General features: G+C 47.0%; 1 protein-coding gene across 4 annotated transcripts in view; it reads left to right on the top strand.

The window, feature by feature from the left end:
• Nucleotides 1-25000, top strand: part of LOC139763218 (insulin-like growth factor 1 receptor) — a 141100-nt gene that overhangs the window by 69295 nt on the left and 46805 nt on the right. For all 4 annotated transcript variants that reach the window (XM_071689033.1, XM_071689022.1, XM_071689055.1 and 1 more), the window contains exon 3: nucleotides 19549-19649. In XM_071689033.1, coding sequence (XP_071545134.1) covers nucleotides 19549-19649 — 101 coding nt within the window. The remainder of the gene's footprint in view (nucleotides 1-19548; nucleotides 19650-25000) is intronic.

Here is a 25000-nt window from a genome sequence, read left to right as displayed (position 1 = left end):
ATGTAATTCAATTGAATTGAAATGTAATTCCTTCTTAAACTGGGAAGAGAAAATTAATGAACACACAAAAATTATGTCTCCCTATCCATTTTGTTTTCCTCCCCAGTTTGGGTTTTGCTGTACGTGCTAAGTACGACGTAATTGGAAAGATACGTCAGTACGTTATCGTACAACTTTGCGACGCAGGACACGAGCGCAGAGTGTGCCATTATCTGGGGCTCTCTTATTCATGGTTCCGGGGGAACGTTCCGCTCTCCTGTGTGTTCCGGGGGAACGTTCCGCTCTCCTGTGTGTTCCGGGGGAACGTTCCGCTCTCCTGTTTGTTCAGGGGGAACGTTCCGCTCTCCTGTGTGTTCCGGGGGAACGTTCCGCTCTCCTGTGTGTTCCGGGGGAACGTTCCGCTCTCCTGTTTGTTCAGGGGGAACGTTCCGCTCTCCTGTGTGTTCCTGGGGAACGTTCCGCTCTCCTTATGTTCCGGGGGAAACGTTCCGCTCTCCTGTGTGTTCCGGGGGAACGTTCCGCTCTCCTTATGTTCCGGGGGAAACGTTCCGCTCTCCTGTGTGAAACCCTTTGGGCTGACGAATGAGCTAATACGTCGTTCTTCCCCCCCCACCTCTCTCTCTCTCTCTCTCTCTCTCTCTCTCTCTCTCTCTCTCTCTCTCTCTCTCATTATGCAAATGGCTTGCTCGAGTATGTTGTATATATATATATATATATATATATATATATATATATATATATATATATATATATTCATGATATTTTTTTTCTCTATTCTCTCTCTCTTCTCTTCTTTACGTCTGTATCACGTAACTTGTATGTTTCCAGTCCTGTCTGTCCCCGACGGATTAATACACACACACACACACACACACACACTCACACACACACACACACACACACACACACACACACACACACACACACACACACACCTCCTCCTCCTCCTCCTCCAGGAGTTAAGGTGTGAACGCTTCGTCTGGGAGTGAAGGACACCACAACGGCGCCGCGCGAGAGCCGTTGTTGTGTCCAGCGACCTGGGCGGCTGGTGCCCGGGCGTGACGCTTGCCACAACAGTACCGATAAGAGGAGGCCCCCCCCCCAACCCCCCACCAAACCCCCACCAAACCCCCACCAAACCCCCACCAACCCCCCACCAACCCCCCACCAAACCCCCACCCCACCCACCCTTTGCAAGCGCCCCCCCCACCCCCCCCTCCCGCGCCGCCCCAACTCACACAGGCCTTTTGGGAAGGATGTGGGAGGACGCGCCCTCACACACACACACACTCCAACCTCCCCAGCAAGGTCTTGAGTCCTTCAGTGATTATCATCAAGCTCTGGTGGATATGTCAACCACGCGATAACCAACGAATTATATGTTAAAAAACATAAATGGACATTGTTTTAATTATCATTATCTCCCAGGCCATGACGGGTTCTAATCATCATTATCTCACAGGCTATGACTGGATCTGCCCATTACAGGATAATGATCGTGTATTGGACCCGTACTGATATGGTAGTTACAAGCACATCATGGATGTACGATGATAAGTGATGTAATGATTATAATTACCCATAAATTCTCATGTCCTGTAATTTGTGCATTGATAAATTTTGGGTCTATAAGGTCTAACAACCGCCAGGGTCGTAAAGGTCCATTACGACAAGCTAACTACGTCAATCAACCGTGAAATCATTAAATACCCTCTTAAGTTGTTAATAATAATTATAAAACCATATACACTCACTATATATATATATATATATATATATATATATATATATATATATATATATATGTGTGTGTGTGTGTGTGTGTGTGTGTGTTTATACGGCCCATGGGAACCACCTTGTTAAGTCGGTGGTTACGATATTAGCCCCAAGGGACAGATTGGTACTTAATATTTACATAGGGAATACGATGTTATCCCGCATTGCATTAGTTCTCGTGTGTGTGTGTGTGTGTGTGTGTGTGTTTTATATCTGGCACAGGCCGGCCTGTGTTACACCGTTCGTGTAGTTGACTCATTTTGAAGCGGATGTGTGAGATATTTATTTATTTTTTAATCAGACACAAGTGCATTTTTTTGTCGTTATCATATTGTAATATATATTTTCTCACTGCAGACTCAGAGAGCGAGTGTTACACCTCGCATGCTAATTTGTTTAGTCTCCAAATATAAAGTAGACAACTGTTTGTTTCTGAGTAATGATGAGCGAATGGTGTCGCAAGTCATGCATATTCTCGAGGAGGAGAGGAAGAGGAGGGATTTTGATATATGAGAAATACCATTGCTGAAAAAAAAAAATAGATGCTTATAGTAAGCATTTCTATTTAAAAAAAATTGAGTTGCTGTCCACAGAATGTCTTCAACGTAACTTATAAGTGTATAAGTACAGTTGAAAGAAACAACATTAGATTCTACAGGTTATTCCTGTAGCTAAACATGAGAAGTCGACTCCTATGACCTTAGCTGGGCCTTTAATGATTTCTGTAGAGGCCGACTGAAATGACCTTAGCTGGTCCTAAATCAGTTCTGTAGAGGTCGACTCATATGACCTTAGCTGGTCCCAAATCAGTTCTGTAGAGGTCGACTCATATGACCTTAGCTGGTCCTAAATCAGTTCTGTAGAGGTCGACTCATATGACCTTAGCTGGTCCTAAATCATTTCTATAGAGGTCGACTCATGACCTTAGCTGGTCTTAAATCAGTTCTGTAGAGGTCGACTCATATGACCTTAGCTGGTCCTCCAACCATTTCTACAGAGGTCGACTCATATGACCTTAGCTGGTCCTCCAACCATTTCTACAGAGGTCGACTCATATGACCTTAGCTGGTCCTCCAACCATTTCTACTGAGGTCGACTGATCTATATTGCCAAATGTGTCCCCCCGACCCCCTCCTCACTCCACCTTCCAAGCGGCTCGTTCTGTTGAATTGCCATCATTAAGGGAAAGGCTGTTGAAGGCTACTTCCTCGCGTGCTCAGCGCTTCCCCCTGTTGATCTCGTAACTTAGTTACCCCTCCTGTAACTTCTTCCTGGACGCTAAAGTTCTCGCCGGTAAGTTACCTAGTTACAAACGAAGTCTCTTTTCCGGGTAAGTTGATAAACACATTTGAGATCACGCCAGTCTGACATTCACTGTATTTTTTCTCTTCTTTTTTTAAAGTTCGATTCGTCAAGGGGGGAGGTGGTTGTGGGAGGGGGTAGAGAGAGAGAGAGAGAGAGAGAGAGAGAGAGAGAGAGAGAGAGAGAGAGAGAGAGAGAGAGAGAGAGAGAGCATTTTTAAGCCGAAAAGTTTGATATAAAGTTCGATTCTTCAAGCTTATTTGGCATGGGTGAGGAAAGGGGGGGGGGATCATGCTAAGCTGGGGTGTTAGAGTAGGGGGGTAGGGCTATGGGAGAGAGAGAGAGAGAGAGAGAGAGAGAGAGAGAGAGAGAGAGAGAGAGAGAGAGAGAGAGAGAGAGAGAGAGAGCATCTTTAAGCCGAAAAGCTTGACAGAGTTCGATTCTTCAAGCTCATCTGGCATGGGAGAGGAGGGGGGGGGGGGTGTCATGCTAAGCTGGGGAGCTTGGGGAGGAGGAGGAGGAGGAGGAGGAGGAGTCGGGTTGGGTTGTGGGAGGGTGAGTGGGTGGGTGAGTGGTGGAGGGTAGAAAGCATCTTGAAAGCCGTACAATTTGATCGCCTCGACTGGTCGTGCGCTCAGAGGCTTCGCCGGCACGAGATGAGTGAGGGTCGAGTGAGGGCATTGCCCCACCTCACAGCGTGCTCTCAGACGCACTCCTCCCCCTCGCGTCGCTCCCTCACGCGTGCTTCCTCTCCTCCCTTGAAGACCTTGGCATCTCTCTCTATAGACGAAGGCAGAATAGTAAAAACACAGGGGCTCCTCCCTACGAAGGCAGAACGCCACTCTGCCCAAACCACTCATTCCTGAGGGTGTCTGACAGACGATGGGGCCAGCAAGAGCCAAGAAGAGAAAGGCGTGGAAGGCCATCAGAGCAGTGCAGCCAAAGGGCCTGGCTGGAAGGAAGGGAATGTGGTCTTGAAAAGGGAGTCGAAACCCTTCCACACACACACACACACACACACACACACACACACACACACACACACATGCACCAAGAGGTCGAATATGCTCTCTCTCTCTCTCTCTCTCTCTCTCTCTCTCTCTCTCTCTCTCTCTCTCTCTCTCTCTCTCTCTCTCTCCCCTGTGCAGAGTGAGCCGGGGCGGCCTTCTGTGCCGCCACCCTCTCCCCCCCAAACAGACAGTTTAGTTTTGCTGATGACTTCGCTCGCTGTATCATTTCTTACGTTTATTCTCGCCGTTTTCTTTCGACCTAGATTGAAGTGAGTGGGGAGAGGGGGGGAAAGAAAAAGAAAAAGAAAACGCGAGAACGTGTGAGTAGTGTCAACAATTGCCGCGGAGGAAGAAATAATTGAATTATTTCTTTACGGGCGTTTGTGAGTGGTGTGCTAAGTCTCCTCTCCGCCGCCAGGTGGTGTGGTGTGTGTGTGTGTGGGGTTGGGGGGGAGAGCACTGAGAGGGCGAATACTCTAGGTCCATTTCGCACGATACTCGGCGAACGAAGGCTGTCAGCGAAGGTTTCGCTCCGCCGTTCACTGCACACGTCATCTGTGGTTCGGGTATTTGCTCGACGGATCAACCCGTGTGATCAAGGGAGGATATAACCCTCGAAGCCGAACGGGATCATGACAGTCTTTTACGGGTAGTTGGCCCGTAAAAGGGTCGTTGCTTCCAGCTGGTGCTTTGGGTCGGCAGTTCTGTGAGGTCGTCGGGTCTTACTGTAATGATCGTCGAACCTGGGCAGAGAGGAAAGCAGCACCCCGTCATCCTAACCCACAACACAGGATCATCCCTCGTACAGTGAGATGTATTCCCTTCAGTACGACGTGACTTGTACATACATAACTTCCACAGCATCGGTGCGGAGTCAGGTTCCGTCAGGTGGGCGTCTCTCCACACACACACACACACACACACACACACACACACATCCGCTGTCGAATCGCCAGTTTGCTCGTGTTGATCATGTGACCTGTAGTTATATGCCTGAAGGGAAAGCTTTGTGTGCCCTCTCATGGGAGATGGGTGTGTTGGATGCCCAGGGAGTGGCTGTTAATGGGAGATGGGTATGTTGGATGCCCAGGGAGTGGCTGCTAATGGGAGATGGGTGTATTGGATGCCCAGGGATGCCCTGTGCTTGAAGATCATTACCAGTCAGGTTGGCTTTGAGGATTTGTGAGAATGAAAAGTTACGCTCTCAGAGGGTTTAAAAGCGCCTGTGAGAGTCTGTGAGGACCCGTGAGAGTCTTATGAGGTCTGTGAGGGGTCTGTGAGGACCCGTGAGGGTCTTATGAGGCCTGTGAGGAGTCTGTGAGGGTCCAGCTCATCACTCTTGCAGAAGTCGGGAACATCTCAGTCGTTCCTGGCGGCCACGAGCAGTCACTTAGGAGCCTTCGACAGCTATTGGACGCGGCAGGAACATGCCTAGTGAAAGAAGGTCTCCCAGTCGTTCATTAGGGAGGGTAATGGATTCTTCCCCCCCCCCCTCACCCCCTCCCCCTCTTTCCTTAGAGCCACTGTGCCCGACGTGGCCGGTGGAGAAAGAGGGAGACGAGGGACGACTGGCGGAGAAGCAGTGAGGGTGGGGTTAGCGAAGGATCCGTGAGGGAAGGAAGATGGAGAGGGTCAGTGTGGAGGGGATATTGTAGTCAGGAAGATGGAGAGGGTCAGAGTGGAGGGGATATTGTAGTCAGTTTGTGGAGGGGATATTGTAGCCAGGAAGATGGAGAGGGTCAGAGTGGAGGGGATATTGTAGTCAGTTTGTGAAGGGGATATTGTAGTCATTGGGGTGTCCTGGTAACCAGAGGACCTCCCTCAGGAAATACCCCTTCTTGTGTCGAACCAGGTCACCCTCTTTGTCCATCCGTCCGAACCTTATACTGCAGGGGTAGCCAAGGGCGTGGCCCTTTCCCTGAGCCAATGGATTCAGGGAAGTCTTAGGGTCCTGCGTGAACCTGTAGGGTCAATGAAGGTGAAGCCTTGGGACAATGTGTGTAAACTCTAACCCAGAGGAGGCGAGGGGGGAGGTCAAAGTCTAGGGACCCCTGCATGGCAGGAGTTCCAAGTCTTGGAAGACCTAAAGAGATCTTGAAGTTCTAAGTCTTTGATAAAGTCTTGAGACCTAAAGTTAGAGAGAGAGAGAGAGAGAGAGAGAGAGAGAGAGAGAGAGAGAGAGAGAGAGAGAGAGCAATCGACGTTCAATTTGAGCCTCGACGTCTGTTCCTCTACGACAAGCCACTTGCATCAACCTCCATTTACTTGCAGCCATTAGCCAAAGGTCATCCCGGACATATGGTCCATTGGCTGATTACTATCCTGTCTTGCAGGGAATGGGCAGCGGATGACCCAATTAGAGACGTCGTTGCGTGTGGTTTGTCTTGTTGATCCATATAGTTTGTGATCGAGTCTTCTCGTTCAGCCTCATTGAACGCGCCAGACCTTCCAGTCTGGACTTGGATTAACTTCCTGTGAAGATGTGGTCACTATCGCATAAGAAATGGTCTGTGCACCATTTCTCTTGCAGCCAATTAGCATTGGCCCATCAAAACCATTTATGGATGCATTAAGGGCCCTTGGCTGAAGGCATTAACGGATGCATTAAGGGCCCATGACTGAAGCCATTAACGGATGCATCACCCATGATGATAATAATAACCTAACCCTGTGTTATGGTGCTGGGGAGGCCATTTGTTTTCACAAGTTAATAAACTTCTTATGTTTTTGTTGTTGTTAGCCAACCATCTTGATTCTTCCCTTTTCACCTCCTTTTCTTCTTCTTCTTCTTCTTCTTATTATTATTATTATTATTATCATTATTATTATTATTATTTCTTCTTTTCTTCTTCTTCTTCTTCTTCTTCTTCTTCTTCTTCTTCTTCTGCTTCCTCCCTCTTCTTTTCCTCTTCTCATATCATTACAAGCCCTTTGCCACGATCCCTTCAAGTATGTATATATATTTTTTCCCTCATCAGTCCACCCCACATATACTCCTTCCTTTCTACCCGCGTTCTTCAAGCCACAGAAGAGATACAGAACACCAAGCGAAGAAGCGAAAAAATTCTGGGCCCCAGCCTCTCGCGGAGAATATGAAGAACCCCGTAAAACCAACCCCCCATATCGTCCACTGCAGTTATTAATAACCCCCTCAAGGAACCTTGAGGAGCGCCCGCCCCACACACACTTGCCTGCCAAGGGAAGTTAAGTGCAGAGACGCGATACTGGCCCCGTGAAAAGGCTGCACTCTTGCCTCCCGAAACCAGCTTTCGCTTAATTGTTTTCGTGACGGCGTGTTAAAGATTATATCGGGGAGGGAGGGAAGGTGGGTGGTTGGGGGTGGGGGATGCCTTTAGCACATCTTCTCCCCCCCCCCGACCTAGTTTAGTACGTCGTGTGGAACGGAGTGGTTGAGGTGTGGAGGTGATTAAGAGAGGGAAAGGGTCAGCTGCTGGTATGGGAGTCGTCGACTGACGGGCGGAACGGTGAAGAGGACGGTAGGGGGCCTTGAGGACGACGGTAGGGGGCCTTGAGGACGACGGTAGGGGGCCTTGAGGACGACGGTAGGGGGCCTTGAGGACGACGGTAGGGGGCCTTGAGGACGACTGTAGGGGGCTTGAGGATGACCGTAGGGGGCCTTGAGGACGACGGTATGAGCCTTGAGGAAGAGGTACGGCCCTTAAGGACGACGGTTCAGCCCTCGAGGACGACGGTTCAGCCCTCGAAGACGACGGTGCAGCCCTCGAGGACGACAATTTAGCCCTTGAGGACGACGGTTCCGCCCTTGAGGAGGACGGTACGACCCTTTAAGAAGACTACATAAAGGCTTAGTCTTATGGTTTTTAACGTTACATGTATAGCCCTGTTAGTGATTCTTGCTGGGGGAGTCAGCCCTGTTAGTTATTCTTGCTGGGGGAGTCAGACCTGTTCGTTATTCTTGCTGGGGGAGTTAGCTAGTGCTGTTAGCAACAGATCGAGTTTTGTAACACCATGCCCTCTACAGGTGTCACTAAGCGATGCGAGAGTGATGCAAGAGCCATATGATGTATTCGAAAGAGATCAGTGTTACTTCCTGTTTGTAGACCCCTTGACAGCGACAGTACGACCCTAGAGCACGACGACCCTGCGTCCCTTGAGCATGACTGCACGACCCTTGAGAACGACTCTTGTTGTTTCCCTTGAATTCGAGTGGACGACCCTTGAGCACGACTGGGCGACGCTAGAGCACGACCGGACGACCCTTTGGGTGTGTTGGCCTGGCCAATCATATTGCTCTTTCCTCCACCCCTGGGCAGTGACACGACCCGTATATAAAGATGTGGGCACCGTCGTCACATGACCTTATATCAGAGTCACATGGGATCATGTCAGTGTCACATGAACTCATGTCAGTGTCAATGACCTGCAGAGGATACGTTCGTAGTGGATGATCTGGTGCGTGTGTGTGTATGTGTGTGTGTGTTTGTGTTTGTGTGTGTGTGTGTGTGTGTGATTGACTTGGTCACTTGACTGAATCAATTGTGTGTTAATGTCTAGTTTGTGTTTTCCTCTGAAGCACCATCAGCCAACGTTCATTTTTACGTTAACCAAAAAGGTCCAGCGAACTTCTTGTGACACATCATGGCTGAGTTGGACGACAACACATCGATTTGAATGAAGTTCAGGTCTGAATGACTGGAGGACGGAGGAGGAAGGAAGGATGGGGTGTGGACGGGAGGACTGGAGGACAAAGGAGGAAGGATGGGGTGTGGACGGGAGAATTGGAGGACTGAGGAAGGAAGGAATGAAGGGGTGTGGACGGGAGATTGACTCCAATCTGGCAAACGAGACTAGCGATCGGATTAGCATCTCTGTGTCTTAACTGGTCAAATGAGGCTGTTTGGTCGTTAACCCACGACAGGTCGGTCTGTCTAGTTCGGCAGTTAAAGGTTCCTTTTTCACACCCGTGTCTTTTGACTTCAGGCGAGTCCATTCGGGAACTTCAGAGAGAGAGAGAGAGAAATGATTTCTGAATCGACGAAGCGCGACCTGTTGGCGCTGCCACGAAATACCATTGCTCTCTCTCTCTCTCTCTCTCTCTCTCTCTCTCTCTCTCTCTCTCTCTCTCTCTCTCTCTCTCTCTCTCTCGTATCTATCTATCGGTCAGTCTCCGAGGGCTCCCAGTTACCAGATCGGGATCTGTGTGAGTGAGGATGTGAATGTGTGCAGGGAGATTCTGCTGCTGCCAGTGTTCAGGTCTGTGGGCACGAGGGCACCCCGTTAGCTCCCCGCTCTTCCCGTTATTGATATCGCAATGGCAGCAGCCTGCGGCCTCGAACAGCCTGACCAATCAGAGGGAGAGAGAGAAAAAAAAGACGCCTGCTTTGAGGTAGAAGACGTCCTAAACCATCGTAAGGTAGACGTAAGGTGAGGTGAGGTGCCAGACCCAGCTGTGGGGGTAGAAGACCTCAGAAACCATCGTAAGGTAGACGTAAGGTGAGGTGAGGTGCCAGACCCAGCTGTGGGGGTACGAGACCTCCCGAAACCATCGTAATGTAAAGTAAGGTCCCAGACCCAGCTGTTGTGTGTGTGTGTGTGTGTGTGTAGTAAGGTCCCAGACCCAGCTGTTGTGTGTGTGTGTGTGTGTGTGTGTAGTAAGGTCCCAGACCCAGCTGTTGTGTGTGTGTGTGTGTGTGTGTGTGTGTGTGTCAGGTGGTGGGGGGGAGAGAAGACGTTCAAAACCATCGTTAAGGTATACGTGAGTCAGACGACTCCCCGTACCAAACTCCGCACGTTGACTTATCATAGACATATCAATCGAGTTATCACTATGATCTCGTCGACCGAGAGAATTGGAGATCAAGAACCAGGTTATCAGCCCCTGCCGAGAACACCACCTGTATTGACACTCAAGGTTACACCGAGTTACGGGGCGGCATATAGCATTATCATGCTCCTCGTATTCCGGGGGGAACGTGGAGGGACAGACAGTCGACCGGAGTTTGAAGGCCCACACAGTCCACACTGCCAGTCCGAGCACGCTGCGTCTCCACCATCCAGCATAACCCCTCCATGTTATCTCTCGTCTCGTCCATAGCCATGAGGCGTGTCTCGTCCTACCCCAGCTGGGAAATGAGGTGTCCTCTTCCCCGTTGCTTCGTCTGCATGACTCTTCGCTCTCAACAGGAGAAGCGGCGAGGGCGAACTTGGGTACCACTGGGGCCGAAGTGCTATGACGTACCTTCCCAGTGGACAGTCGCCCGAGGGGACGACTGTGTGAAGAGAGTAATCCCAGGCATTGCAGACTCGCCCTCACCGTGACCCTCCCCCAACCTCACCCTGTGGACTTCGTGGGGTTGAGGGTGAGTTTTAAGGGTTGAGGGTGAGTTTTAAGGGTTGAGGGTGAGTTTTAAGGGTTGAGGGTGAGTTTTAAGGGTTGAGGGTGAGTTTTAAGGGTTGAGGGTGAGTTTTAAGGGTTGAGGATGAGTTTTAAGGGTTGAGGGTGAGTTTTAAGGGTTGAGGGTGAGGTTTAAGGGTTGAGGGTGAGTTTTAAGGATTGAGGGTGAGTTTTAAGGGTTGAGGGTGAGTTTTAAGGGTTGAGGGTGAGTTTTAAGGGTTGAGGATGAGTTTTAAGGGTTGAGGGTGAGTTTTAAGGGTTGAGGATGAGTTTTAAGGGTTGAGGATGAGTTTTAAGGGTTGAGGGTGAGTTTTAAGGGTTGAGGATGAGTTTTAAGGGTTGAGGATGAGTTTTAAGGGTTGAGGGTGAGTTTTAAGGGTTGAGGGTGAGTTTTAAGGGTTGAGGGTGAGTTTTAAGGGTTGAGGATGAGTTTTAAGGGTTGAGGATGAGTTTTAAGGGTTGAGGATGAGTTTTAAGGGTTGAGGGTGAGTTTTAAGGGTTGAGGATGAGTTTTAAGGGTTGAGGATGAGTTTTAAGGGTTGAGGGTGAGTTTTGAGGGTGAGTTTTAAGGGTTGAGGGTGAGTTTTAAGGGTTGAGAATGAGTTTTAAGGGTAGAGGATGAGTTTTAAGGGTTGAGGATGAGTTTTAAGGGTTGAGGATGAGTTTTAAGGGTTGAGGATGAGTTTTAAGGGTTGAGGATGAGTTTTAAGGGTTGAGGGTGAGTTTTAAGGGTTGAGGATGAGTTTTAAGGGTTGAGGATGAGTTTTAAGGGTTGAGGATGAGTTTTAAGGGTTGAGGATGAGTTTTAAGGGTTGAGGATGAGTTTTAAGGGTTGAGGGTGAGTTTTAAGGGTTGAGGGTGAGTTTTAAGGGTTGAGGATGAGTTTTAAGGGTTGAGGGTTAGTTTTAAGTGGCATGGTGAACATCAGAATTGTTCTATCCATTTACTCCTCCCCCCCTTTTTTTTTTTCGTTCAATGTGGAGCGACTGTTCTCTTGGGGTGTGTTGTTGTGGCTGCCGGTCGTACGCGAACCACCGAGTCGGAAATGAATGCCCAGAGGTCAGTCAACTTTGGCCACACACACACACACACACACACACACACACACACACACACACACACACACACACCTCAGAAAGACTTGGGCTGTGCTGTCTTGGATTCACCTGCGCCCCGTCACGTCTGGCCGTGGTGCGACGGGGTGCCCTGCTCTTCGTCAAGCACAACACACGCGTCTCGGCCCCGGAATCTGTTAAAACGGAAAGAATTGTGATGTTTACCCCCAGGTCTTGTCTTGAGGTTATCGATAAGTTTTTTCACATACACACAAAAAAAAAATAAAATAAAAAGGCAGGAGTGATCTTGGTGATTTTTTTTTTACTTTACAACTCTCTCTCTCTCTCTCTCTCTCTCTCTCTCTCTCTCTCTCTCTCTCTCTCTCTCTCTCTCTCTCTCTCTCTCTCTCTCTCTCTCACTCACACACACACACACACACACGCGCGCGTCAACAGAAATCTGTATAATTGTATCTATTTTCAGTTTTCATATTTTTCTCTCTCTCTCTCTCTCTCTCTCTCTCTCTCTCTCTCTCTCTCTCTCTCTCTCTCTCTCTCTCTCTCTCTCTCGTAAAGTTTGAACTGGTAGAAAGGTCATCTCTGGACACTTTTAAATCTGCATTCTGCCGACGAAGAGCGAGCAAAGTGAAACGTGGGGTTTCGGTGCGCCGGTTCATACGTACGTTTTCATCGAACCTCGAAACCGGTTCATGCGTTTATTCGTTGCCGTTCTCGCTCCCTCTGCGATTTCGGTGTAGTTAGCAAAACATGTTTTTCCAATTATGGTAACAGTTCGATGATCCTGTCTGAAGCTGTGTGTACCACAGATGGCGAGAATGAATCCAGGCTGACCCCGACGAGAAAGAAAAAAACTTTACATCTGACGACTTTTCGAAACGAAGCGTGTCTCTCTTTTTTATCATCATTATCTCTGTTGACCCATTCAAACTGTAGGGCTGCTGGTGCGGTTTGTTTATGATATCAGGCAAGGTTACTTAGCTCACCTGCTGGTGACCTCCCCTGCATCGAATGCTACGCGTTGTGGGGGAACATGAAACACGAGATGGGTCTCTTGAGAAGCGGCTGCTTTCTCCCGTGTGAAGCATTAGAACCGGAAAGATGACACCCGAAACCAGGACCGAACCAGTGAACCATAATAGAGAAGCGGATGTCTCGCGTGTGAAGCATTCGAACCCGAGATGTGATACCCAAACCAAACCAGTGAACCACGATAGAGAAGCTAATCTCTCCTGTGTGAAGCATTCGAGCCCGAGATATGACACCCGAACCGAACCAGTAAGCCATAATAGACACAGCAGTTCCATCGTAGACGTTATCATCTATCTGGACTTGAGGAAACTTTAAGCGGGTCTTATTTAGTGTGAATGTCCGAGTGTAAAAGAAGGGAGTTAAGGGTGAATCGTGAGTCTGGTGAGTCTGACCTCGCGAGTATGAGAACAGAATGAGTCGTGAGCCTGAAGATTGGTGAGGTCCACTTTCCCCATAAACCCTTGAGATTTTCAGTGTTGCAAGTAATGTTTTTAACACAAAAAAGCTTTATTTTCTCTTTCATTTACTCTCGAGTCATATAAACCCTTGTTACACATCGTTTTGAACAATGTGCATTTATCATATACACTGATAATACAGGAGCAACAAATTGCTATATATTTTTTTCTAGTCTGCTTAAACCAATTTTCTATATTTGGTAGGAGCTCATGTGGTGTCGCGGGTTCGAGACTGCATTCAAAGCGCTTCGTTTCCCGACACTAACATGGGTGTATTTTTTTTTTTTTTCAAATGATCCTCGTCTTACCTGATGTATATGGACTACCTAATGCTTCCAAACGAGCAGATCCTGCCGCACTTTTAACTTATTTCGGGATGTATCAATTGAAAGGATTTTTACATTCCTACTTGATTTTCGCCCCCCTCCCCCACCCTATGATTCACTTCCACTTCCATGGTTCCATCCGCTGCCAGATCCACTCCCAGATATCTCCAGTTTTTCTCCATTCAAACTTACCTCCCAATTGACTTGACCCTCAACCCTACTGTACCTAATAACCTTGCTCTTATTCACATTTACTCTTAACTTTCTTCTTTCACACACTTTACCAAACTCAGTCACCAGCTTCTGCAGTTTCTCACATGAATCAGCCACCAGCGCTCTATCATCAGCGGACAACAACTGACTCACTTCCCAAGCTCTCTCATCCCAACAGACTTCATACTTGCCCCTCTTTCCAAAACTCTTGCATTCACCTCCCTAACAACCCCATCCATAAACAAATTAAACAACTATGGAGACATCACACACCCCTGCCGAAAACCTACATTCACTGAGAACCAATCACTTTCCTCTCTTCCTACACGTACACATGCCTTACATCCTCGATAAAAACTTTTCACTGCTTCTAACAACTTGCCTCCCACACCATATATTCTTAATACCTTCCACAGAGCATCTCTATCAACTCTATCATATGCCTTCTCCAGATCCATAAATGCTACATACAAATCCATTTGCTTTTCTAAGTATTTCTCACATACATTCTTCAAAGCAAACACCTGATCCACACATCCTCTACCACTTCTGAAACCACACTGCTCTTCCCCAATCTGATGCTCTATACATGCCTTCACCCTCTCAATCAATACCCTCCCATATGATTTACCAGGAATACTCAACAAACTTATACATCTGTAATTTGAGCACTCACTCTTATCCCCTTTGCCTTTGTACAATGGCACTATGCACGCATTCCGCCAATCCTCAGGCACCTCACCATGAGTCATACATACATTAAATAACCTTACCAACCAGTCAACAATACAGTCACCCCCTTTTTTAATAAATTCCACTGCAATACCATCCAAACCTGCTGCCTTGCCGGCTTTCATCTTCCGCAAAGCTTTTACCACCTCTTCTCTGTTTACCAAATAATTTTCCCTAACCCTCTCACTTTGCACACCACCTCAACAAAAACACCCTATATCTGCCACTCTATCTTCAAACACATTCAACAAACCTTCAAAATACTCACTCAATCTCCTTCTCACATCACCACTACTTGTTATCACCTCCCCATTTGCGCCCTTCACTGAAGTTCCCATTTGCTCCCTTGTCTTACGCACTTTATTTACCTCCTTCCAGAACATCTTATTCTCCCTAAAATTTAATGATACTCTCTCACCTCAACTCTCATTTGCCCTCTTTTTCACCTCTTGCACCTTTCTCTTGACCTCCTGTCTCTTTCTTTTATACATCTCCCACTCAATTGCATTTTTTTCCCTGCAAAAATCGTCCAAATATATATATATATATATATATATATATATATATATATATATATATATATATATATATATATATGCCACAAGTTTATTTTAATGATGAGTCTGCCCCAGATGTGGTGCCGGGGGTATTGTTAAGCCCCCAACATATCTATATAATTACATAGTTGAATTGCGGTGGCTTAAAACGTAGACGACAGAAATCGAGCGAGGGTTTAAGGGGGGAAAAAAAAGAAACGGACGAGAGAGAGAGATATGGGTAGGAATTGCTCCATACGTTATCCCTTCCTTTTTTTTCACAGTTCTACCAACGTTCTCTCTCTCTCTCTCTCTCTCTCTCTCTCTCTCTCTCTCTCTCTCTCTCTCTCTCTCTCTCCTCCGATGCCCATGAACCTCTAGTAGTAGTAGTAGTGGTAGTGGCGGTAGTAACACTGAAGGGTGTTCGACCCGACACTACGCCGCCCCCCGTCCCGGATCCCCATACCGCCATTGGGCGTCGCACAGTCCCCTCCTCCTCCTCCTCCTCCTATCCCTCCTCCTCCTCCTCCTATCCCTCCTCCTCCTCCTCCTCCTCCTCCTCCTACCCCTCCTCCTTCTCCTCCTCCTTCTCCTTCTCCTCCTCCTCTTCCTCCTCCTCCTCCTCCTCCTCCTCCTCCTCCTCCTCCTCCTCTCCGTGCATCTCTTCCTCTCGGGATTTTTGACATAGGAACAGTTGTGTCTGATGTCACGCGAAGCCTAGGGAATATACCTGTGTTATTTGACCGTGATATAAGAGTGCTATTTGGCCGTGATTTACACGTGCTATATGATCATGTGCAATAGATCTCCTTTTATCAACTCAACACCGTGAGATTTTCTGCTTTAAAGCTCTGTGCATTTAGAATGGTGTTGCTAGAGTTACGTTGTCTCAGTTATATGGCGCGGATCTCCGTCGAAATGTGCCGGATGGTCGACCCGTCAGCCCGGAACTGTGTCGTTTCACTTCGCCGTTCCCTTAACGACCCGTTCCTTAGTACGATACTGTGTGATCCCAATTTTAAGTTAAATTTTCCAGTTTCATGGTCTTGAAAGCACACACACACACACACACACACACACACACACACACACACACACGCGCGCGCGCGCGCGCGCGTCTCCTGACGTGCACCCCCTCTCCGGGAGGACGTGGCAAACTCCCCTGGCGCTGTGGAAGATACATACCATTACGTCAGTCAGGAACGACGCTGGAGAAATTGTATTTTAGTCTCCGACGACGACGACGAAGAAAAGACGAGAATACAGTAAGTCAGTCATGTATTATTAATACTCAACATAAAATTAACTTGGCAATTGGCGAAGCACATTCGGCCTGGGGTTCGGTGGTGGGGTTCGGTGGTGGGAGGTGGTTTTGGCAGGTAAGCCAAGGTGTTTCATCGGCATAATAACTAGTCCCATCACTCACCCGAGCAGAATGAAGGGCTGGATCAGGCCAGACACGGAGAACTCTTTGTTCTACTGTTCTGCACGGACTTTGCCGGATGTTACAAGTTACAGAATAGTATCTTTTATATATATATATATATATATATATATATATATATATATATATATATATATATATATATATATATTTATCCATTTGGAGGAAGTCAGTTGATATGATGTCTTTCATTGTGGGTTTTGCTTGTTCGTGTCCCGCCGCGCCAGGAGACGGGGATGGATAATGTCCTCTTATTACAGTCATCAAGTATTCTCTTTAAGGCCAGGAAGGTGCGTCATACAGGTTATGACGGGGAGGGTTTGTATCGTAATGTAGTACGCTCGGGACGACGAGCCGGTATCATCATTAATTAGCCTTCCTTCCAAATGAGAGAGTTGGTGAGGTGGGGTGTTCGCATGTCCCAGGAGCCGGGATTCGCCCCGTGAGACTGACTGACTTTGCCCGTGAGGGGGACTTCTGGGGGAGGTTGGGGAGGAGGAGGGGCAAGTTGTCAGGAAACCATCGCCCCCGCCACTGCTGACAAAGAGAGGCACCACCTTCTCCCTTCCCCCGGGTGCTGACAGCGTGTTCTTTTGTGTGTCTGGTGTGTCTGTTGCCTCCCCGTGGCAAGCATTGCGAACCGCGGATTCAAAGGGCTAGAGTTCGAACCCCGAATAAGAGGAGTCGATTTATAGTACACCAAGCTCCTCCCTCATGGGGTTTTTCAATATATATATATATATATATATATATATATACATTTATGTATATATTGTGTGTGTAGTTTAGAGTTATATGCCTAATCGCCTTTCCCGCATTAATGCGGTAGCGTCAGGAACAAAAGAACAATGGCCCCGCTTGCACACATCCAATCTCCGTCCGTCATGTTTAATGTACCGAATCCAAAGCCAATCAGCTGCAGCCAAACCCCACAAGACTTTCCCGTGGTTTACCTTCTTAACTGCTTCATATGCTCTGGTTCAGTCCACTGATAAGCACCCCATATATCACATCGATGCGATTTATTCTATCTCTTAAGCACGCCTCTCACCCTCCCTAAAAGTTCAGGCCCCGGTACCTCAAAGCCTCCTTGAGAGCCAAGGAACATCCAGGTCCCTCTCCACAAACGTATCACTTCCCTCTCCCTTGTTTTCATCCTGGTCACAACCACGCGCATGTACACAGACTCTCCTTCCCCTCCAAAGCGTGGGCCTTCGACAACAACAGTGCCTCTCCTGGCTCCTTCGTCTGCTCCAAATGCTGAAAACTCAGAATGCATGACGGGAGGAGGCTTTCAGTCCGTCGGGTCCCGCCCGCTTCCCTATGAAACGCCTTCTCCGTCACGTAGGAGATGCTTGGGTAACTTTTCCACCACACTCCCTCCCCCAGATGTCCTCAGGGATAAAAAAAAAAAAAAAGAAAAAGGAGATATTCGTAAAATGAGGATAAAGGGTCTGTCTGTGTGAGTTACAAATCGTCAAGCGCTTGTTATGCGAGAGACGTGTAGGCTCTTGTTTGGCGTATGAGGGAGCGAGTTCCTGCAGGGTGCGTGTGCACGTGAGGTGTATAGAGAGAGAGAGAGAGAGAGAGAGAGAGAGAGAGAGAGAGAGAGAGAGAGAGAGAGAAGGATTGAGACAGCGAGTTTCTTTTGCCAGAATGTAATAGCAGGGTGAACGACAGAGGGTCGTCCCCACGTCACACATGGGATCGTGTCTTGTAGTCGTCTTGTGGTGGTGGTGGTGTCGTCTTGTGGCAGTTTACACTGTTAAGTTACGAGGCGCCCCGCTCCGCCTCACAAGACACGGGCGTCCAGGAAAACACACATCACGGACGTGGACAAGATTCGAATAGCGACACAAACATGGTACGTCGCTGTGGGTTCCCATGACCTCAAAACCAGGAGAAACACACACACATACACACACACACACACACACACACACACACACACACACACACACACACACACACACTGTAGGAACTTTTAATACAGTTACTAAACGAGCTTTTAATACAGAATTTCAACGAGAAATAACTATACACTTTAGCCATTTTTTTTGGTAATGAAAGTCCACGTCTGTGGGTTTTTGCATCATCCCTCTTTGTCATTTCCATTTAAGAAGGTTAAGATTTTGAGGTTCTCGTGCTTAGAGCGAGGCTGTATGTAACAAGGCTCAAAAAGACTGGGTTTGATAAGTCTGACTTGGTGTAAGCATTACAGGTTTCTAGCGATTTTGCCCCGTGTGGCCATAAATTCAATCGCTGTATTATCGAACCGAAGCCAGAATGTGCCCAAATGATAGTCTGTAGTTTGGGTATAAAGTTTCCAGTATATGAAGGGATCTTAATTAAGTGTCGTGTGGAACGGAACACACAGTAGAATTAGCGAAGTGATCGATAGTGGCCATTTTCTTTTTTTTACGACGCTTGGCTTCGAAGATGAATAATAAAGATACAGAGGACAGATAAGGTTATAAGATCTTTCTCTTTTTTTTAAGGTGACGCTGTAGCCTAGCCTATCCTAACCTTTACCTAGTGTGGCCAGATCTGACCCAGCTTATAGAGCTTGTGGATGCGTTAGGTCAGGTGAGTTTGTAATATGGACGTAAGTAATACGATCCCTCCCCCCCCCCCCATCAATGTTTAAATAGTATTATCGTTCTAACCCTGTGTTTAGATCTGTCGCTTTGCGTGACGTGTATCACGACTCAATGCACCGGAACCCCGTGTTTCGGTTCGACTTATATGCTTCGAAGCATTTGTGGATTCGTTCAGATGATTCGACGCTCGTTTGGGGCAGTTCGTCGGCGAGGCACTAAACTATTGCCGTCCTTATTTACGCTATACACACCGTACATATGTCATATATGATTGGTGACAGTCATCAAAACGATTGCAGTATAATTGATACACAGATATCCTTCCTTTACAGGTGAATAAAACAAACTGTGCATTGTTATGCTCTCCTGACCAACCATAGCGCGAATTGGGTAGGAGAGATGTATGACAGAATGAGCGGGACCGATGTGGTATACGGGGGGCGATGTTCCATTATTGGTTGGTTTCAACCATTGAATAGTCTGTGAGGCTCGATGGTAGGAACTGGTGTCTGTCTATCATGCATCTTAGAGAGCAAATGAGGCCATTTTGCTCGTCTCTTCCTGACGCTAACCCATGCAAAACATAAAAAGACAATGAGATTTCTTTTTTTTTTACCGCTTGCTTGATCGCAGTCTTGCCTCCCTATCTCTCTCTCTCTCTCCACCACAGTCTGCGGCAGTATGGACCTCAGGAACACCATCACCGCCCTGAAGGAGCTCTGCCCCTGCAGGATCATCGACGGTCACCTCCACTTCGTCCTTCAGGAGCAGGTGAGGAGGCCTCCTTAAGTGGGGCGACAGTGCTGTGCACGTACCCCTCTTGAGACTTGCTTGGAGTCTGCCTCTCGTGGGTGCGAGTACCTGAGTGTGTGTGTGTCTGTGTGTGTGTGTGTGTCTATGTGTGTGTCTGTGTGTGTGTGTTTGCGTCTGCATCTGTCGAAGTCAGGTGAGTTCGGTGGGATGGGGAGGAGAGCCACGGATCAGTGAGGGGCGGGTGCAGTTCTTAAGACCAGAGCACTGGCTCATCCTTGAAGCGACCAGAACAGATGAAAAAGGTATTATGTGGCTCCTCCTCGTCTCACACCGTATTAACTCTGTAAGTTCCTCTGTATGTAAGTATCAGGTGAGGTCGGGGAGACGTGTGTGTGTGTGTGTGTGTGTGTGTGTGTGTGTATGTGTGTATGTGTGTTGTGTGTGTGTGTGTGTGTGTGTGTGTGTGTGTCTGTGTGTATGTGTGTTGGGTGTGTGTGTGTGTGTGTGTGTGTGTGTGTGTGTGTGTGTGTGCAGTCCCACCCCAGAGAGAGAGAGAGAGAGAGAGAGAGAGAGAGAGAGAGAGAGAGAGAGAGAGAGAGAGAATCAGTCATAGAAAACAGATACCTGGTCATTTCAACAGCGGAGGACGAACGGCTGGGTTTGTCTGTGAGGCAGTGAGTGCCCCGAGTCCAGGCTTGGACCCCGGGGAAGGCGGAGGCCCACGCTTGGTTCACAGTCTGCCCCAGCAACCACAAGCTCAACGGAAGCCCCAGTCTGAGGTCAATATGAACGTAATACACACTTACAAACATATTGAAACGCTGGCCTGTGTAAGTTTGACTCTCCTCTGGCATGTCTGAGGTCATTATATAACCTCTGCAATTTGCAACGTCTGACAAGCTTAATGATAAGCTTAACTCATGCCTAACCAGGCCAGGTGGTTGGATCCGGGTCGTTAGATGTACGAAACGTACAAAATGTAAAAAAAAAAAAAAAAAAAAAAAAATATACGGAAGCTCTTGAAAAGTCTACAAAACCTGTACAAAGATATAAAGAAAAAACTTTGCAAAAATGTTCAAGGGCTGTTAAAAAAAAAACTTATAAAAGCCGTAGAACAACAAAAAAAAATATGCAAAAACTTTACAAAAATATACAAAGGGTGTACAAAAATAGGCAATAGCTGTCCGAAAATGTACATCAGTCGTGGGAAAAAACTTATATAAAAGCTGTACAAAGTTGTACAAAGGCAAAGTTATAAAAGCTGTACAAAGATATATACAAAGGCTTACAAAAATGTACAAAATCAGGGCAAACATGACCACATCACAAGCCTACAGTTTCTTGTACAAGAACATAATGATTGGCACAATGTCGGCTCTGGATCTTCCACTCGATAACAACGAACGAGAACAAAAGAATATGGAAGGAACTGACACATTTCAGTTCTACCGCCACAAAGAACATTTGTAGAACGTGGATATTCAGTGGCATGAAGAACATGAATATTCAGTGACTCATGTTGTAGAATGTGAATGTTCACTGACTTGTAGAATGTGAATATTCAGTGACTCATGTTGCAGAACATGAATATTCAGTGACGTGTTGTAGAACGCGAATATTCAGTAACTTTTGCCGTGGAATATGATTATTCAGTGACTCATGTAGAACATCAATATTTTGTGACTCATGTTGCAGAACATGAATATTCTTCAGTAACTGATATTGCTGATCGTGACTATTCAGTGACACGTGTTGTGGTAGTACATGAATATTCAGTGATTCATTCGTATCTATGAATACATTACCCCTCTTTTTCCTTTCACGTGTGATGTCTAGTTTCTGAGAAATTTACGTGCAAAGATTTTTTTTCTTTTCGTAATCGGTTGTTGACTCTGACAAAATCAATGTTTGTGGAGTCTCTCTCTCTCTCTCTCTCTCTCTCTCTCTCTCTCTCTCTCTCTCTCTCTCTCTCTCTCTCCTTGCGCTTCATTAAGTCACTGAGTCACTCTGTTGCTTCAAGTCAGGGTTCGAACCCTTCAAGGAACCGTTGGCGTCATTAGAACCATTCTGTTGATACGTAGCGTTCTGTGAGACGGGTCACACACACACACACACACACACACACACACACACACACACAGCTGGAAAGGATAGCTGTCAGAGGGGTCGCTGGTCCGCTGCCTCGGAAACTTAGTGAAACACCGAACCATCAGTCATACACGGAGCATTAGGGGCGGGAAATACACGGTATGACGGGGGTTCACTGGTTCGAATCCCACTGAAACACCGAGTCACTAGGGATGTATAGAGTATGGGAAACATGGACGAACAATCTCGCATGGACGTGTGAGCTTGTGTGTGTGTGTGTGTGTGTGTGTGTGACAGAGAGGGAGAGAGAAGAGTGGACCTAAAGAGATACTGTAATCAGATCAGGGCAGTAAATCTTGCTGCTTCTGCTGTGTGTGTGTGTGTGTGTGTGTGTGTGTGAGAGAGAGAGAGGGAGAGAGAGAGAGAGAGAGAGAGAGAGAGAGAGAGAGAGAGAGAGAGGGGAGAAAGGGTGGACCTAAAAAGATGCTGTAATCAGATCAAGACACCAAATCTTGCTGACCTGGTCCCATTCTTAACGGCCGACTTTACCAGACTATCTGTTCCCTCCTCCTCCTCCTCCTCCCCACAGCTCTTGTGTGACCTTTTCAGCGTGATGAATGACCCTTTCTCTCCTGAGGAGAGGCGATCCTCCCCTCCTTACAGCCTCCCATCCGTCGTGCCCGCACCGCCAGCAGCAGGTGCCGGGACAAAAGCTCTTCAGCCTCTTGATCTGTCTTCGGGAGCCGGGCGCCCTAGTTGTTCTTGGCCGACTTCAGGAAGAAGAGTTTTAACTTGGCTCCGCCGCTTCTAGGTTATAGGATATCCCCTGTGGCGGTTAGAGAGAGAGAGAGAGAGAGAGAGAGAGAGAGAGAGAGAGAGAGAGAGAGAGAGGAACAGATAGATTGATAGGTAGAATGTCAAATACCTATTTACCTAAACTGTATTTGCACTGCTTGTATATGTATCTTCTATATATGTATCCACCATCTACCAGTATTATCTACCATCTACCTATATTCATTTTTAAAGATTTATGCGTTTAAATCCACGTTTTTATTTTCTCCTGCTTAATGAGACGTTAAAAAGTCATTTTTTACTTATATTTTTCAAGCGCGGCTTTCATTAGTTTTCTCTCTCAGTAAGGAGTCAAGCGATGATTCAGGCCCACAAAGGACTCACTCGAGCTGTAGGTCTGAATGTGCTTGGACGTAACCAGGATGAAGAGAAGGGAGAGCTAGGCCGGTATATTTGACGAGCGGAACCTGGATGCATCTGGCTGTGAATAAGACAAGAGTTACAGAGTAAGGGTGTGGGGTGGGTGTAAGAATAGCTCCGGTATGTTCAGGGGTTTATGTCCCGGGGTTTGTGAGAGGACGAGAGCGAATGAGCATGGGTGTAGCATTTCTTGTGAGGAATGCGTCGTGAGACAGTGTTATACAGTGCGGAGGAAGCGAGCTCAAGGCTGGCGTGCGTTGAAATGAAAGTAAACTCCAAGAGGTGGGTGACTGTGGGTGCTGACGTTCCCGTTAAAGAGAGGAGTGAGGAAGAGAGTACCTTTTGTAGAATGTGAGTGAGTGCTGTGGTGCTTTCGATACAAAGGGATCGAATATTGGTGCCAGAGAATATAAACGCAAGTGTGGGTAGTTGAGAAGTATTTCGTTCCTTTTAAGTCAGTTTGTGTGTGTTCATTTCAAAAGGCTTCATGCTGTGAAGTTTACCATACAATCAATTTTCTATTCCTAATTCTTTCATCTTGTTACAGTGCACATGACTGTTCATCTTGCTCCCCTCCCTCCCTCTTTCAAGACTGTATCGTTATAGTTATTGCAATATTTACTGATAAATCATTTTCTAAATTCTTCCCAATTTATTATTATCAGCTTCCTTGTTACGACCGTACAATACAGGAGTGCTCAGGTTAAATTCTTTATGTATGCATTGAGAATTTCCATCATCAGTTTTCATTCCCTCGCTACAAAAGTTCTCATCATCACTACACTCATCATTTGACTCATCAGGGCAGTGTATTTTGATCTGGTCACTATATTTCAGCTTTTGATTCATATCGACTCGAAGATTTGAATTCGGTGTCTCGGAGGACTGATTTCAGTTTTCCGAAACACCGATTTCAACGTTTCAATGCTTCATAGAACTGAATCCAGGTTTTTTTTTTTTTTTTTAACAGTAAATGATATTACGTTAAATCAAATCCAGTGTTTCAGAGAACTGAACCCAGATTTACGAATATTCGATTTTAACATGTCCAAGAACAGATGTTATGTTTCCAGCAACCGAATCCAATATCTCAAAAGAACTTTTTCGGATACATCCAGTCACTAAGAACTGAATCTAAAGTTTCAATATCACCGAAACTCAACGTCTCGAATGACCCGTGTGAGTCTTGGAAAGCTGACTGAAGCACCTCAACGAACCATCCGAATCCAGGAGCAACTCGTGGGGAAACCCCGAGCAGAGCATTTCGGGCAGCCGAGTGTGGCGTGTCTTGAGGGAGCAAGTCCCACACTCCAGTCTTTGCTGACGGCCACAATGCTCCAGGAACTCCTGTGGCGTTTAATTCACTGAACCTCCCTCTCTCTTTCTCTCTCAGCGTGAACTGCGGGTGATTCTTCCTACCCTAAAAGATGCGACGACTTTGTCCTGGATACTTTATATCCCCCCAACCCCCACCCCGCGCGCGCGCGCTCGCACCGGGTGCTGGGACAAAGCACCTTCCTCGCTTCCTCCTCCTCCTCCTCCTCCTCTTCCTTCTCCAGGAGGTAAACTCTATTAGGGAGGTTATCACCAACCCCTGAGGCAAACTCACTCCGTGAAGTAGACTCGCCTCATGTGTGGTGGATTAACTCCATGAGGTAAACTCCGACCCACGAGATGTAATCAACCCATGAGGCAAATTATCCTTTATGAGGTAAACTCTCATCGACATGAACTGTCCTTTGTGACGTGAACTGTGACCACAACCTTTCAGTTTTTAAACCAGGTTTACAACACGGTGAACAGTTCTACGGGAGCCGTGGAGGTAGAACAACCTAAGAACATAACATGAGATGAAGATCAACCCAAAGAACATAACATGAGATGAAGATCAACCCAAAGAACATAACATGAGATGAAGATCAACCCAAAGAACATAACATGAGATGAAGATCAACCCAAAGAACATAACATGAGATGAAGATCAACCCAAAGAACATAACATGAGATGAAGATCAACCCAAAGAACATAACATGAGATGAAGATCAACCCAAAGAACATAACATGA

The sequence above is a fragment of the Panulirus ornatus genome, chromosome 3 (genome assembly GCF_036320965.1).
Source record: "Panulirus ornatus isolate Po-2019 chromosome 3, ASM3632096v1, whole genome shotgun sequence".
NCBI classification, from domain to species: domain Eukaryota; kingdom Metazoa; phylum Arthropoda; class Malacostraca; order Decapoda; family Palinuridae; genus Panulirus; species Panulirus ornatus.
Note: the sequence above shows the minus strand (reverse complement) of the source record. Positions and strands in the feature narration are given on the sequence as shown.